Source organism: Calonectris borealis, chromosome 6 (genome assembly GCF_964195595.1).
Source record: "Calonectris borealis chromosome 6, bCalBor7.hap1.2, whole genome shotgun sequence".
NCBI classification, from domain to species: Eukaryota; Metazoa; Chordata; class Aves; order Procellariiformes; family Procellariidae; genus Calonectris; species Calonectris borealis.
Genome location: NC_134317.1, coordinates 12,471,703 through 12,489,228, shown reverse-complemented (window position 1 = coordinate 12,489,228; position 17,526 = coordinate 12,471,703). Strand labels below are relative to the sequence as shown.

The 17,526-nt window shown below is 37.5% G+C and overlaps 1 protein-coding gene across 4 annotated transcripts in view; it reads right to left on the bottom strand.

Moving 5' to 3' along the window:
* The window catches only part of MYLK (myosin light chain kinase), a 221,525-nt gene that overhangs the window by 44,421 nt on the left and 159,578 nt on the right, over window positions 1–17,526 (bottom strand). For all 4 annotated transcript variants that reach the window (XM_075152847.1, XM_075152848.1, XM_075152849.1 and 1 more), the window contains 3 exons: window positions 5,909–5,959; window positions 4,102–4,229; window positions 525–678 (listed from right to left, as the gene is read on the bottom strand). In XM_075152847.1, the coding sequence (XP_075008948.1) occupies window positions 525–678; window positions 4,102–4,229; window positions 5,909–5,959 (333 nt within the window). The remainder of the gene's footprint in view (window positions 1–524; window positions 679–4,101; window positions 4,230–5,908; window positions 5,960–17,526) is intronic.

The window sequence follows — 17,526 nt, the reverse complement described above, 5'->3', positions numbered from 1 at the left end:
TTGATGCACTGTTTTCTGTCACTATAAAACAGTAGACAATGGTAGGAATTTCATTTAAAAGCATAGAATCTCCCTCCTCCAAGCAATGGGATGTTTTCAAATTTACAGTCTAATAGAAACCACCTTAATCCTTCCTGAACTAACAGTTTTGCAGTCTAGCAAACATCTAGATGCTGCAAACATTAAACGGGAGAAAGAAGTGGTATCTAACCAAAAAATGGAGACATAAGCTGTTTTTTTCTTGTGGTTTTTTTTTTTTAGAAGTCTGAGCTATTTTGTACCTCCATCTGTAATTAGTAGTTTTTCAGAATAAAACGCAGTATAGCCCTACTGAACTTGCTTATAGTCCTTATTACAATGTCACTGTCCAGTCCAGATATTTTTTAAAGTACTAGTTTTTCATTTCAGTCTTCTTAACTTATCTGATTATTTTATTTAATTTTTTGCATATCGTCATATATAAAGCAAATGTAGAGTGATGTCTGAAGAATGAGTATATATCTAAAACATTATTATGGACTTACCAACAACTGTAAGGTTGACTTGTGCTTGTCTGCTGCCAAGTTTGTTCTCTACAACTAGGGTGTAACATCCACAGTGTTCTTGCTTTGTTGATGATATTGTCAGCTTGCTGCTGTTTTCAGCATTCTCAATTTTAATATATTCATTTTCTTCAATCTGCCAAATTCAAAAGAAAAAAAAAAAGATTTTATGGGATAAATTTCTTCATATCTGAAAGAGCTCAAATTACAATACAAGGTTATCATATTGAGTGTTATCTGCAGATAACTCTGTTACAGCAGTGAATAATGTGCAGCTGGTAGAGTGTAATCAACATAAAACATCTAGAAATGCTGTGGAACATTATAATTGCTCCAGTCCTGCAAAGGCAACAGGGAGCATTGGTGTTGCTGGGACTCCACTAAGAACAGGAGTTTCACTTTATAACTCCTCTTTGACAGGCTGAAAGTGCAAACTGCGTAATTGGCAAAAGAACAAAGTTTAGTCTCACATATCTCACAGAGACCACAGTGGAACAAGGGTTTAGCTTTAAATACCCTAATCATTTGCCATTCCCCAGTGTGCAAATCATCCCTAGCTATGACTTTTACCCTTTTCTCTTAACTGGCCTTATTCTATACTTCCACACAAAGCAGGGTAACAGTTTCTTGGTTTGAACAATTGAAGATGATGTTGCCTGAAATGGAGATGTAATGCTACAGCTACAGCTGTGCAGAGAGACATCCGAAGAGCAGATTTAGCTTTCCTATAGCATTTTTGTTTTCTGGAGAGGCAAAAATCAAAGTCTCAGCTGAATACCATAGGCATATTATGAACTAGTTTTTAATTGAAACAAAGCTATCATAGCATAAATGGCCAAGGAGACTTAGATTTTAATCAGTATTAGCTTGAGACATGACAGATTATTTAAAAACCTCATAATGCTACACTGCAATTATAGAAGCTGTACACTGTGTTCTTATGAAACAGGCAACATAATGTCAATGCCCTTCTTCCTCCCACCACTTCCTTCTTAGATAAGTGACTCTTCCAACTCATTCTCAGAATTTCATTAAAAATGAAGGCTATTTAGTTTGCCTTATCATGTCTCATATATTCAGAGAATAAGAAATGACAAGGCTAAGAGCAGGACTTTCCTGCTTTCTCCTCAACTGAGATAGAACACATGCCTTGCTATATGCCCAAAAGTAACCTGAGAAAGATACTCCTACAGTAACTCGAATAGAAAGTTAGCAAATGGGATTATGTAGGATTACAGTTTAAATTATACTGAAAGTTGTTTCCCCCTGGCCCCGTATTTTGTTCTTCTGAGATTCTACACTGGCTTATATGTTTTGCTTCATTAGAATTAGTCAAAGGGTAACAGTAATAAAAAAATCTAGTAGAACTAGATCTGTGTTATGCAGGGAAAGCCCTGGAAGTATGCAGAGAAAGCCCTGAAAGGATGCTCAGTGGCTTGCAATGGTTCTGGGGACAGGAGGCTGGATCCCTGTGTTCCCAAAAGAAAGTCACTGGTCGTAGTTAAGAAGCTCCAACAATTGGCAATGTTAAATGGTGGACTTTGTTCCTCAACTAATGAAGAGGCTTTCAAAGGCTTTCCCCTTTTTAGCTGAGCACAGTACTAGCATCCCTCGGCTAGACTGCCATCATGTACAACAGTATGGGTCAAAACTCTGTGGCACTCCCTTTTTTCAAGCAAAAGATATTTGTCCAGAATATACCTGTGAGAGGCCACTGTGGCTTTCTTGAACCTGAGGGAATGTGAGGTAGGAACACGGAGAGGACAAGTCCCTCCTGCACGCTGCAGCATACAGTGGCAGGGCTGAAATCACAACTGGATTCAGCTGGATCCTGTTACTGGATCTGCTCAAATAACTACTACAAATAGCCCCTTACAGGAAAACTGTAAGAACACTTGGGTGATTTTCACTTTTAGGACTGGGAATGGAACAGAGTTGAAATCAACCACATTTATAGAAGAGGAAGAAATCCAAGAATAAAACAACATGTGGTGAAGTATAAGTGAAAAAGAAAGCAGAATAATGGTGCAGCACAGTACATACTAACTGGCTCCCCATTTTATTTAATAAATGAAAGACTGCTGCCCTCACTTGTCCTCCTACAGTGTTTATTAACCTTCCTGAAGTTTTTTTTTCTCTCTCATTCACCTGCCATAATGAACCATTTAAAAATTTATGTCATTTTAATGATTTTGCAAACCTTTAGATTGTCTCATAGTGAATAACTAAAGAAGAAAGTATAAAGATGCTAAAAATAACATTTTACAAAGGAAAAAAGGTGTAGAATCACAGATTATGGATCTGATATGGGTATTATGAGCTGCTGGTCTCTGTTACCACATAGATTTGGTAGAAAAAATGGCCCTGAAATCTATGTAAATAGGATTGTTGTATTCAACAACAAACTCAGAATTCAGCACAAACCAGAATCTCACTTTTGAGGGGTAACATTTTACCCACATGTTAAGACAGAGTTCAGCAAAACAGGAATGAATGTAACTGGAGCTTCTGAGACCTATTTTTGTAGAAATGAGCAGGCCACTTTTTAACTCATCTTGAAACTAAAGAATTTTAAGAAAATAAAGAAGTTCAGGAAAAAAAAACATCCTTTCCCCTAAAGTAGGAGGTTATTTGGGGTTAGCAAAGATTGGCTCTGGAATACCCTTTGCACTAGCAAACTGTTTTGAATTCTTTCAATTAAATGCTGACACATCTGGATTTAGAGTCTAAAGTTCCTTGTAGGAGGAGATGTTTTTATTTATGCTCTATAGAGTGCATAACGAGTTCAGAATGAAATAAAAAGAATAGCAGCTACAGTACATATTTATATTTGCTCTATCCTAACATGGCAGTTCATCTTCCAGCTTGTACTTGCATATTGGGTTATTTGATTTAAAGTGGTTTTATTATTTGCTAAAGCAACTCTCTTTAGAAACTGCCCTTATGGACCCATATAATGTAGTTCATGGAAATTAATTCAAGTCGAAGGAACTTTAAACCTAGGGCGTTATGGCACTCACGGCAGCACAATTGCTGTTGTGCCTTGCATGGTGACATTTGGGTTGTAAGACATTTCACTCAAGCTTCTTATATGGCGTTTTGCCCCTCTGACATAACTTTCAACAAAGCGTGAATGAAGAAGAGGTTATTTTTGAAGGATAGAAAAGTTTCCTGTGACAGATACTTTTCAGATACCTATATCTTTCACATCACCTATCCATTAATTACATAGTCTAAGGCTTTTCTCAAAGGAACAGTCATTTGCTATAGGCGGGGATAGGCAACAATGGGTTTAAACTGTAGCAAGAAAGATTTGGGTTTGGCACTAGGAAAAAATTTCTAACGCTATGGATATTTAAGCACTGTAATAGGTTGCTAATGGAGGTTGTGAAATCTTCATCATTGGAATGTTTTCAGCAGAGGTGAGGAAAACATCTGGCAGGAATGACATGGACTTTGCCAGTTCCTGGTGAAGGGAGATGGACAAGATGGGTCATTGGAGTTCCTTTCCAGCTCTACTTTTTCAATGATTGTTAAAACAGACCAGCAAACAATTTACCTGCTTACGGAATTTCATCCAGGTGCAAGTTATGGGTGCTGTTCCTACCACCTTGGCAAACAGTTCCACTGATTCACCTGCACGGACTTTTCTGTCTTCTGGGAACTGAGTAATCTGAGGAGGAGCAGCTGATGAAAAAAAAAGACCATGTCTCTTTAGGTGATTTTACTTTCTATTTTTCTGAAAATTCAAAACACATACATCTCTCAGCTCAATGGTTTCAGAGCAGCATTTGAAATCCAGATCTGTTGCTTGCAATGAAACAATTCTGTGGGCATTGTTAATTCTACTGTAGTGAAGCAATAACAATCTACCCATCAGAAGTTTGCTCATGCAAGACTAAGGTACAGAAATCCAAAGGCCAAAAGTGTTAAGATCTACCACCAATTCCAAATATACAGCTTATGAAATTTTGTGTTGGGTTTTTCAGAAAAACTTCTTTTTTCTTTTGCACTTTGTATTTTTGAAGAATGGCTCTGGCTAACTTTGTATCAATTTGCGTGTGCTGAGGTGGTCTGCAAACCTAGTCCCTAATGTCATCAACAGCATTCAGAAAATTTAAGACTCAATGCCTGCCTACGAAGATTCTGGCTTCAGTAGCCAAGTAAACATCATGTGGGACATGTAATAGAGAGACAAGGAAGGAAATCAACATCTTTCTCTATCACACTCAATTTTCCCATAAGCAATGGCAGATCCTTTTGTTTATGTATTACAGTGCTTCTTTTAAATCTTGCGGTCCCGTTCATACTCCTCCACGTCTGGATCAGGTATTTCTCCTTGTCTTCCCTCTCACTGCCTGAGTATCAATAGGTGGCAGAATATCTCTTTTGCTAATAGTGCTACTTCCTGACTTGGTTGTGATGCTGAGTGTGCCAGACCCCTGGTAGCTGCTAGGGACAGATGCCAGAAATATCACAGTGTGGACAATTCCAGGGTGAAACCTGTTCTGTTGCTTTACAGGAGCAGCACAGTAAAAAATATTTGGGGTGTGGTGGTGTATGTGTGCAGATTTGAGAACACTTTGACAGAAACAGTAAAAGGCATTCTCTAACATTAGAATGACCTCACTGCCAAATGTAACATTCCTGTCCAAAGCACAGGGCTACTGGGCATGAAAAAAGTGCTTTCTTTTTCTTTTCAATGTAATTAAAACAAAGTGTTGTTTTTTTCCACCCCCCCTCCCCGCCCCGACTTGTTCTTTGAAAAGTGTTTTTGTTTTGAAATATCTGAAGGAAACTAGGATGAGGCACACATCTGGCAAAGAAAACAGCTTGAACAGTTTAAAAGTCTGACAACGTTTTAAGACACTGAAAGCAGGTTCCTATAAAGGAACATTCTGGGTAACTTTAAATATAGACAGCTTTGTCTAGGAGAGTGCAAACACATGAACAGGTTACCATAATGCCAGTTATGAGGAAATGCAGAATCTATCAACTTCTCTGTGGTAGCCACTCATGCAGAGGTGGCATTCTGTGATACATAGAAGAATCTCTTCCATTGAAGGCTAAGGTGTGTGGTTACAACACTACTACTGACGTTTGGTAGGATCTTGCTATATTTATTTGATATTAACTTTTTTGCATGCTCGTAATTTAAGTCTTAGCACAATGTAACCTTATGAACAAGTTTGAAAAATAGACTTTGCTTTCCAGTTTTCTCTCATAGAACTTCATACTCACCACTGAATCGCATATGCAAACAAATTTAGTAGGCAAACAGCTGTGCTTAGAAATGTGGTGTCTGTTCTTTAAAACTGTTTTGGTTTATTATTTATTCCTACAGGATGACACATGCAACAAATTACCTGCTTTTGGAGGAGTCTTTGGAGCTGGTTTCTTCTTCACTGTGGCCTCACCTAGTTAAAAAAAAAAAAAAAAGTTGTTAATTCAAAGGTGAGCTTTGGAAGGTACCAGCTTAACTGCAAAGCTTACATCCATAGCGATGCTTTGTTAGCAGTTGAAAATCTAGTATGTTCTTTCAGCATATTAAATTCAAGAATTAAAAATACTTTTTAAAAACACTTTTATTATCCTGAATGATCCTCAGAATATTGAAGTTGGAGCTTTTAAAAGAATCAAAGCAATATGCTATACATATCCCATACTTTGTCATACTCCATTCCTTATAGCAGTTTTACTGGGGTGAAAACACCAGACCAAGATCCACCTCGTACTGAATTTGTGCTCAGATTTCCAGCATAATCAATGCTGAATGAAGTCAGTTAAAACTAGGGTAGTTAACACCACATACTACTACTTACACCACTTGTGAGCTAGCAAAGAAACAGCGATATACGGGCAGTAAACACTAGTATCACCCCTCTGCCTCATCCTCTTCCCTAGGCAGAGACAACTTTTTGCTATATTCACAAAAGAAAGGGTCAAAACAGAATTTGAAACCTGGGCACATAAATATTGGGAAGACAATGTTCTACAAATTGTGAATGGTAGGTAGAAAGAAAGTAGAGGACAGGTAGGTAGAAAATTACTATTAACTATTTTTCAGAAAACAAGAACTAGGGGCTACCCAATTAAATTACCAGGCAGCAGTCATAAAAGAAACAAAAGAAGTATTTTAAAATATAGTATGCATAAGCAAGGTTCACAGATAAGTAATGTTTTGCAAGATAAAAACATAAACAGGTTCAAAAGGACAAATTCATAGGAGTTAGGTCTAGTGGTGGCCATAAATGTAACAGTCTGGATGCCTTCAAACCACTGAATTCCAGAAGTGAAGAGGTTCATTCCTTTTGGAGCACTCTCTTTTTGTCTGCTATCCTAAGCATCTTTGTCAGAGGATGGCCTCTGCTGTGAAAGGACATTTCGTATTTTCTTATGCTCAAGTAGGCAGCTTGATTGAAGTAGTCTGGCTTTTAAGATGTTATTGCCTCCGGTGGAGGCAGTATCGGCTAAGTGCTTTTGAACATCTGGCAGCATATACATAGGTGCCTAGTGATAGCCCTAACAGTCTCAAAAGGTTTGAATTTTTTGGTTCATTGTTTACTTAAGTTATTTCAATGTAGCAAGACACTGAGCCGTAAAAAAAATCCTCAAAAATCCACCAAACCAATAAAGAGAGTCTTTCATTTTAACGCCCTTTGCTACAGCAAACTACAAGTTGTGCATGATACCCAGGGAACACATCGCCTGATGCCCCATGAATAAGGAGCCATGAGTTGTGAGTCTAATGTTATAGCTCAAGCAACAGACAGATGTGAAGACTGATTTTAAGTTTTAGAGTCACTGGAGATAGTAACCGATATACTATAGGTTGTTAAAAAAACCAAATGTATAATGGTTTAGCTGTTAACACCAGTGTTTATTCAATTCATTCTTGGGAATATTTCACTATGCACTGAATAGAGAAGAAGTTGTTGACACCTTCTTTTTGTAAACTTTCATTTCATAGTAATCTTTTCTCAAAGTATGCTTAGCTTTTATATGCTCTGTCTTTATTGATTTGGTTGGAACTAGAAACACAGTACTGGAGAGGTAGGATATTCTTGCAGTACTTATGGCTGAGTCAAAAAAGAATAATTGGATATCTCCCAAGGAAGCCTTTCTTCTATGACTGTCAGCTCAACAGAACTAGTTAAAGGTTTAAATTAGTACTTGTGAGGTGTTTATCCTTGTATAACTGGACCACCAGGGCATAAGCTAAGTATCTGTCCTGCCATGTCTTCCATGTGGGCTTAACCCTGGTTAAATGGAGACCTTGAACGAGCGCTACTGGTCATTAAAGGGACCCATTACTTTCTGGGCCATGAACAGACTGACATGTACCCTGGCTGCTGCAGTAAGTGACAGCAAATATATTTCCAGCTCCTCTTTCCTGCCCAAGCTTTATGAGCAACAAGTGGTGTTTTCAAAGCAGCTTTCCTCTTTGTCATTGTATTGTCACATGAGCTGAAACTCTCATTTATTTCAGGCTGTAGTCACAGTTACAGGGATGAAACTACTTATATGATCAGGTGCCAGCTGGAAGGGCTGTAGAGTCTGGGCTATCATCTGCTGTTAAACATCCCTATTAATGGAAGTAATCCATTAGTTATTCATTAGATGCATAATCCCATGCAAACTAACTCAGTTATATGATTTAAAAACATGTAAATATTTGTGTGTGTGTGCTGTATTTGACATGAGGTTCTCTGCTCTTCTCTAAACTGAGAATGAAATAGCTGTTGGGTGTCTCCTCAGAACTATAATGGCTTTTAATACAAGCTAAAGCAACAACATGAATTTGATTACTTCTACACTCCATTAAGCCTGATATGAACAAAGAGCACCAACAATGAGGAAAAAGCACCATTTGTCAAGTGCCATCTTGGGTTGCAGATACTCTTGCTATTTTTCAGATATGTTACTGCAGACAAATAGGAGAAAAAGCAAATTCCTTAATCCAGCATGATTTTCACTCAGCTATCACCTCTTGGCCTACGTTGTATATTTGTTGCAGTACCTTAGTTAACAAGCAAGGTGCTGGTGGAGTCACTACACTCTCCAAATGTTCATGTTTCACTCTGACTCTTAATGTCTCAAGATTTTTTTTCCGTCCTGGCTGACAATGTCATTCTCTGCCTTTGCACAATACATGCACAGAATGGATATCTATGTACTCAGATACCCCTCTCACTTTTCTCTGCCTACTATTAGCCACAGGTTCATCATGGAAGGGACCCCAATAACATAATTTGTTCATTCACAACTACAGTCAGTGACATTCAATTCATCACTGTTAAAGAACAATGTTTCTATACAGGCTAGGATGTATGATGAACCACCAGGTATTACATTTACCCTGTAAGTGGAATAAATGCATGGTGTCCCTCCTAGCTCTGGAATAACTAAGGGCTATGCTTAAGGCAGTTCAAAAGGCTCTCATCTCAATGAGGATTTCCACAGCAGCAAAGCAAAGAACATGAACCCATCACCTCATTCAGCTAAGGTACTGCTTTTTATATGCAAATACAAAATTTTTGTTTAGTTTTTAGTTTTTACCCACCAGGACATTACGTTCACTTAACTGAGGATATACAGACTGTCACTGGACTTCATCAAACCATGCAGATTGCAAAGAGTTGCTGGAAGGTCTGGCTGAATATCCTGTTTTGCAGACACAAATAGCCCTGAGCAGAAATGAAAGGAAGGGGTAGTGTGGAAGGGGATAAGTATAAGGATGTGTCTCTGGGTCTGTGAAGCTGACTTTGGCTAACGGCGTACACTCCACTGTTCTTAGATCTTCCTTAAGAATACCAGCTCATCTCATGCATCTTTTTGAAACGCAACTTTTATTTCAAAAGCTGCTGGAGACAGTTAGTGAAAAAATCTAATAAGATTACCCAAAGTGGCCAAGGTCAAATGATTGTTTTCATTAAAATATTTGAGCCTCTTGGAAATGTTAGTTCAAGTCTGCCTCTGCTGTTTTTTCAAAAAAAGACAGTTTGTCTCTCTTTGAGATTTACATTGAAACGGGCTGAAGCTGAAAACCAGCCTGGAAGAAAAAGGACATATTATCCTCTCCTTCAATGAATCTGCCTTCTAGAAACAACTTAATGTAAACATTACAAGGCTGGTATTTACATAACTTTATAGGCAGGTTTGCCTCTTAGAGAGCTTGTGTCTGGGGCGGGGGGACATAAACTAAAGAAGGGAGAGATCCCATACAGGCTGATAGCTGTGGGACATTTGGTTGTGCTGTGCTTTGCCCTGATGTTGAATTCGTGAGAGCAGATATGTTCAGAAGCCTCCGTCTTTCTTTTTTGTTTCCCTTTTTTGGAATTTTACTAAAAATAGGCATAGCCCTCCCCTGAAATGGCTCTCTGCACAGCTTGCTTTCATAAAGTATGAAGTAAAACTCTTACAGTCTGAAAAAAACATCATACTCAAGATAGCCAGTCCATAATTCCTACTGTCTTCCTTCAGTGACATGCCCAAAATTATGTGCATGTCCTCTATAGTGATGGATTTCAGCACCTGGTAAACAAGTACAATAAATACCTAACTCGGTCAACATAAGGAGCAAGACATTTCCCTGCTTCTGTCTGCTTGTGGAATAGCCTCATTTGAGCTGAGGATAGGAGAAGGGCTAATGACATAATCTAATACTATAGTCACATAGGAAAACATTTTCCCCTCATGCAAAACTTTTCAAGATTTCATCTTCTGAAAGGAACTAAATTGTTTTTTTCAGAGTTTCCTTTAAGAGAAACCGAAAAAAGGAGTCATGTCTGTAACGTGTCAGATATCATGGTAGCAAGAATATTTATACAGGAGACGGAAAACCCAGATTCAAGTCTCTGTTCCTTCTTCTTCATCTCACTTGAATGCTTCAGACATGTGGGATGTGACATTATGAAGTCTCTCTCTCCCACATGTAAATGAATCACAGTGTAACCTCCTTCAGACTCTTCTGGGGATAGATGTCAGGGTCTGAATCAAAGGCAACTGTTGTCTGTAAAGCTTACTATGCACTGCTATACTAGAAAGCATGGAGTGACTGCAACCTAGAAGTACAGAAAAAATAAAACACTTGGCCTTGTGGTCAAGGCAATAAATTATTTAGTTCTATCCTTGCTTCTGTCACAGACTTCCCTGATGGTACAAAAACTTATTACAGGTATTACTTAGCACAGACAAGATGAAATAGGAGAAAGATGATGGCTACAATTGCAGTAGAAAAAGACAACACATCATTACTTACCAATTTATTCATAGATTCATGAACCTATGCTAATTGCTACAGAGAAAAATGACAGTGACAATGCACTAGCACCAGTAGCCTGAACACTTCGTCAAGGTTTGAAAGCTTAAACAGTTCTGCTTCATTGCTTCTCAAAGAGCAAATTCCTCATACTGCTTCCAAATAACTGTTTATTATCTAAATACAATAAAATAGAAAGCAACTCTGGCTTAAATTTGGTGACAAGCAGAAATTAGAAAACTAAATGCCATACAAGTCAGTTATTTGAGCTTGCGTGTTTCGGAACAGTTTTTAATAGCTTTTATTTTTTTTATCAAAAACAACTGTCATTTTGTTGCAACATGCCATATTTAGTTCCTAAATTGTGCAGAGATTGTCTTCTAATTGAAAAAAATCCAGCCTCCTCCTTCTCAAAATAAAAATAAAAATCCAGGAAATACTCACTCTTGCATTCAAGTCAAGAGAGACCTAGCATATACTAGCACACTCAGAGCTTCAATAACGCAACATAGTGCACTGAAAGTAACTCAGTATTTTAAAACAGCTCGGCTGGAGGAAGAAACAATTTCATAGCAGCTTAGCAGCACAGTGCTTCAGCAATTTCTGCAATTAAAGCAAATATGAGCAGTGCAGAAGAGATCCAGTATCAAATAGAGCTTACAAACAACCCAGGTCATGGGAATTCCACTAAAAGCTCTGGTGGGAGCAAGACAACAATGTTAATCTCTTAAATATAGATTTAATTTTCATATTTCTTATTTCCTGTGAGAACAGCTACAAGTAGATGCTAAAATGCTGTGCCCAAGTGTGTGGGAACAGCAATCTAAACTAGGTTACTAGCCTGCTACCCAGTCTATTAAGTAGGAAAATACTGTCAGGTCATTTGGACGTTCAGGAGCTCCAAATGATTTCAGTGGGAAAAGCAAGGTGTTATGTGCTTTTGCACGTTAATTAAACCAATGGATTTAGGTCCCTGTTTTGTAGAGAAGAAACTTTGGTGAATGCTTCTATTACATGCCTCAGATCTGCAATTTCTAGTCAATGACTTAACTGGGAATTAATGGTGCATGGCACCTCTTCAGTTCAAGACCACATTGCAAAAACTGTACTCATTTTTCTCTGCGTGAGACAGTCAATAAACATTTCTGTCTTCTTCTGTCAACATACAGCTATGTAGGATGGACTGTATGAAAAACACATGGAAAATGCTGTTCTGTGCCAACATTAGCTCAGAAAATGTGAGTGTGGTGTGAGCTGTAAAGTAACTTGGCAGAGATTCAAAATGTATACCTGGCATTAGCTAAACAGTGCTGAACTGGCATCAAGGAGAAGTGATTTACACAACAAATTAGTGTTTCTCCATTGCTCTCTTTATACGTACAGTAACTGAATTTTCTTTTCATCTGTGGAGGCAACCAACCTTCAGAGTCACCAAGTTAAATCTTACATTGCCTTTTTACTTCAGCTAGTTTGGTTGGCCTTGTGCCACAGCTATTTACCCTTGGACCCCAGTCCTGAGGAATGAATTCAGGCACCTTTCATTATTCAGAGTTTCAGAGAAATCATATCTAGGTCTTAAAAACAGCTCATGGCAATTTTATTTACATATACTAAAAGAGGAAGTTTCAGCTTCTCATAGAAAAAAAAGATTAAATTTTTTTCCTCGAAAAAGTTTGGTCAGAGGCTTCCCTGGCATTGTAACTCATATTGTTCCAACACACTAAGTACTTGCACTCACTGTGCAGAAAATGTCTTGGTTCTTCTTGCAACAGTCAGGAGTAGAGTAGCACAGACCTTCTGGGAAATGAATGAGGCTGTGAGAACTGGTTTGAATAGCCTCATTGACCCTTAAAAGCATCTCAAACTATCCCAGGGACCAAAGAGGACAGCAGCAGCAGTCACCAGATCACAGCTGCTACGCAGTGGTCTTATTTCTGCAATTAAAAGAACATCTCTGACCTGATTATTTACTTCCTTAGTAACTGGGTTCTCCCCTTAGAAAGGGGCAAGTTTTATACTGATGACAAAAGAATTTGACATGAAAGGAAGATTTTGAAACATTTTATATTCATCAGTGCTGTGTTTCATATTATATTGATAGAATGAAATCAAGAAAAAACTTGAAGTATTTACTGACTTAGTTACATATTATCTAAACCGGACACATCAAGTTTAATGTTTTAATGACATTTTCTTAAAATGGTGCTTGTAGACTTGGATTCTCTGACAAGATTGTTTATTGAAGAATAAATAACAGAACTGCGTGCTAATCACTTGGCCACTGACTCGTAATTTTTCCATGGTAATTAAAACGCTTAGAATCCCATCCACTATGGAAAAGAATATATAAAATGATAGAGAGTCCTGTCTGACATATTTACATTTGTGACATGTTGCTTCAGAGATGCCACTGCTCAGCCTTGCATTCAAGTACCAACAATGTTGAGAAACCAGATCTGTGAAGATAACAGTGCAGCCTTCCAGAGGATTTGATCTGGACAGTGTCAGTGGCGACATTTTATTGCCAACTGTCAGCAAGAGAATGCATTGTTACTTAACTAAAAATGTGTTTGACAGGAAATCAAACAGATTTTATATAGTAGCAGATATAAAAGATTTATATCAGCAAGATACCAAATACTGCTAAGAAATGTATTTTGGGCCCCTTCCCCCTTGTGGAGGAAGTTCTTTTCTTTGACCTAACTTTATTTTTAACTGAGCAAAAGAACTTATATTTGTGCAATTAAACTCTGTGCTGGATCATCCCTTCAGTGTATGTGGTTTGGATATGAGAACAGCGGGTTTAACAAGTGTATTACTCAGGCGAGGGAATCCAGGATATCCTGTTAGGTTTTCATACCACTGATTATGACAGGTGATTGTTGCCGTTTCTTAGTATTTACTGGAAGTAGTGCTGTGAATTAGCCCTACAAAAAACAGTGGGCATTTCTTTCCAAACACTGTAATCCAATGCTTAGATTTAGGAGGGTTATCTTCTAAAGCATTAAAGCCAATTCTTTTCTCAGTAGCTATGATTCAGATAAAGTTTCTTCCTACTATAGTAAAGTTATGTTGCTCTGCTCAGCCCTGGTGAAGTTTAGGAAATAGCATCTAACTGTTGTAATATGCCTTTTCCCCCAGTACATCTTGAAAAAAAAACTTCGAAAAAAAAGTCTGCCTTTTGGAAAACTCATGTTTTATGTAAAATTTTGGGATGTCAGTTTAAAAAATCTATAGTATTTTGAACGTGGCATGCAAACTACACACAAGACTGAGGATCAAGAACGTTGGGTTCTAGGTCTGCAAATGAATGTGTGATCTTGGGCTAATTGCTCAAGCTGTGATTTACTGCTGGTTTGGTCCTCAGCGTAACACACGTTAAGGAGGACAAAATTTTAGGAAGTGTGGAGTAGTAATAGATTTTTTAAAAAAGAGAATATTTATTTATAAACCATCAAATCCTTATTTACTCTCTAAAAATCTCTAGCAGCACTTTGATTTTTTCCACAGGCCAAAACCATTTATTTAAAGGGACTGAAGATTTTGCAGGTGGCCTTGGTAATTTGAACAAGCAATTCCCTTTAAGACTAATTTGAAGTTACTTCTAATTTCAATGGGAATTGGGTGCCCAAATCCCTTTACAGCAGATGCTTTCAAAGCTCTCTAGAGAAATGTTCAAGTGGTGAGAATTTTTAGCTTAGTACTTCTGCTGCAGGATTATGTCAAACTAGAAGACCCTTATATTATCCACTAATTGTTCTGGCATACCATAGAGTATGCAGTATGATAAATAATGAAAGGTTCCAATTTTCCACTGTCTCTTCTAGTCTTTTATATCTGCGTTGAAGAAACGTAACACTTTATTATTCTAACTCAGTAGCATTTCACTTCCACCTAGCAAAGACACAAGTGACAAAGCCTAAGTCAATACAGTCAGTGAAGAATGAACCAATTCCAACATTAAAAAAAGAGGTGTCCTTCCTCCATTCTTCCTCGGGATTGATTTCACACAGGTTCAAAGCTGATCTGTTTGTTATTCTCAGAAACATTATTATTTATTCTATTTATCATTACAGAGTTGCATTCTGCAGACTCATAATTATTACTAAATTCTGGTAACAGAATATTAATAGTAAGCAAAAAGAAATACATCGTATTTTTCCTAATTTGCTAGCATGGGAGCAATCTTTCTGCATGTAAACACTGCAAGCATCCATTCAGAGATATTGTTAAACATTGAATGCTACAAAGCTGCCTTCATAGATGTTTTTCTGAGAATAACTGCTTAGTCTAAACCAGAGTCTAGTATGCATTGCATTTCAAAAGAGGTAATGCCCAAAATTTTACTTACTATTGGATTTCTGTAGCTTACAAAACCCAAAATTCCAGTAATAAAATAATGTTGTCAGAATGAGCAGTCAAATGACCTGGGTCAGCAACTATTCTCACAGTGAGACAAATTCTACAGATTAACATACTGACAACATTCATTCTCTTTCACAAAAAGAAATGTATTGATCTTTGCTTTCAGAAACTAAAAGTTAATTACTTTCCTGAAGGTTTCTACTAGGGCAAAAACCAAGGTTCACTTATAATTTATCTGAAGGAAGAAAAGGTTGACATAGCTGCTAACCATGAAATTTGACTTGCAGTTTCTTACAGAAAATAAAAAATACAGATTTTTTTCCCCGAGAAGTATTTCTAAAAATGACAGAGTACCCTGTACACTATATACTGTTGTGACTGAATTCACTATTCAAAATTCAGAATTTATTCAGTGGGATTATTAGGAATTTTTGTTCTCTATTTTTTCAATATCATTCCTTACACTCTACTTGCCATTAGGACTGTTGGTGAGTTGATGTGGCAACAAAGACTAGAAGAGATGAGAGTAAAAATTTATCTCCTTATTAGATTGGGACGCCCTACTTCACAGTCATTCTTTATTAACCTTATTTTCAAGAGAAATACAGTAAAGATGCACAAATATCTGACTTGTTAAGCCCATTATCTTTCAGGTAAGGAACTTTAAAATCTCTACATCTGAAAGGGATTTCAGTTTAAATTGAAACTGTGAAGTCTACTGGATCAGTTTTGTATATTTTGCCTCTGACAAACATACAAATATAACCCTCATTTCAGACAGACAAATACCCACAGTCCTCAGAGACTGAGGTTGAGATGTTAAAAACCACCTGTGGATTCTCTGCAGCCAAATCCTTTTAAAATTAAATATGTATTTTACCAAGGTTTTCCAAAAGTTCTTCCAAAGCCCAGCTTCCTAACATTCTCTCTGGTTACCTTGATGTTTTCAGTGCAACAGGAAAGACGTTTTAAAGGTATTTTCAAAAAAGATCTTATGAGAAGTTCAAGAACTTTAAACACTGATATAATATGCCATGGAGCAACCTTAAGAAAACTGTTCACCATTATTTCAACCTTCTTTTCCCAATAATCTCTGAAGCCAGAGTTGCTAGCTTCTGTTTTGCTACCTATATCCAATTTCTGCTAAAATCAACAGCAAGACAAGCAGTGATTTCAGCAGGATGTGGATCAGGTCATATATCCGCATATTCAGACTTAGTTCCCAACTCACACTTTCTCCTGGGAAAGCTGCAATTGATAACACTGCTGGGAGGATCAGAGGAAATGTATGCATTTGTGTGCATAGAAAACACTCTTCAAAACACTATCCCGTGAAGCTTTAAATGGCTTTAGAACTTTCTTTTCTATTGATGTTCAAGAACAAAATGATTGTTCTTAATTGCTATTATTTACAGCATCTGAAGCTCAGGTGCAGAGGTGGAGCATGTCAGTGTGACCCTTCCCACACTCCCAAATGATTGGCTGGAGGGAAAGTTACAATGCTCAGCCAGCAACTCAGAAAGAGCTGTAGCCCAGGGCATAACTCTATGTAAGTCAACAATTCCAGAAGCACAGTTATTACCTGTGGTCATCAATCAGTACAAAACTGCACTGAGTCCTGCTGAAAGCAGCTGAAAATGTTCCGTGCTGGAAAATCAGATTATAGTTTATTTCTTTTTTTTTTTTTGAGGGAGAGCTGAATAAAATATTTCATGTTTCCATTAGAACCATGTCTTTACATCTTTTATAGGAACTCACATAGTGGACATCTTAGATGATGACAACTTTCAAAGTCCAGTGTTTGATTTAAGAGATATTTCTATCCCATGGACACTTAATTTCAAGAGTAGTAGTGGTATTAGGAATTTCTAAACTGACATTATTGTGCTGCATTTACCATTTAAAGTTTCCTCTTAATCAAATGCGTGTATGCAGAGTAGCAAACATGGGAATTTATAGCTGATTTCTTATTTCAGAAAGCATTAAAAGCAAGTAAGGCATTTAGGCTTAAAACAAGGAATGTAAAATTCACCAAACCACTCCCCATGGTCATGGAAAAAAGGACAGATTATACTACAGGACATTTCAGATTCCTTGCCTACCAATGGTAAGACAGTGTATTGCCTACACAGGGCAGAACACAACTTGAAGCAAACTACTCGAGAACTTCTGTGCTCTTTGGGAAGCAGCCAAAAATAAATCTGTGTCATAAGTTTATTGCACCATTATGGAAAACTGAGAATAGAGTGGGCTAGGTCTGAACTCACAGTTTCAGCACTTACTTCTAATCCCCACAAAGCAAACTCAGTTCACATGACTTATGTGCAAGGGTTAAAGAAACAGCACAAGCTTCTGATA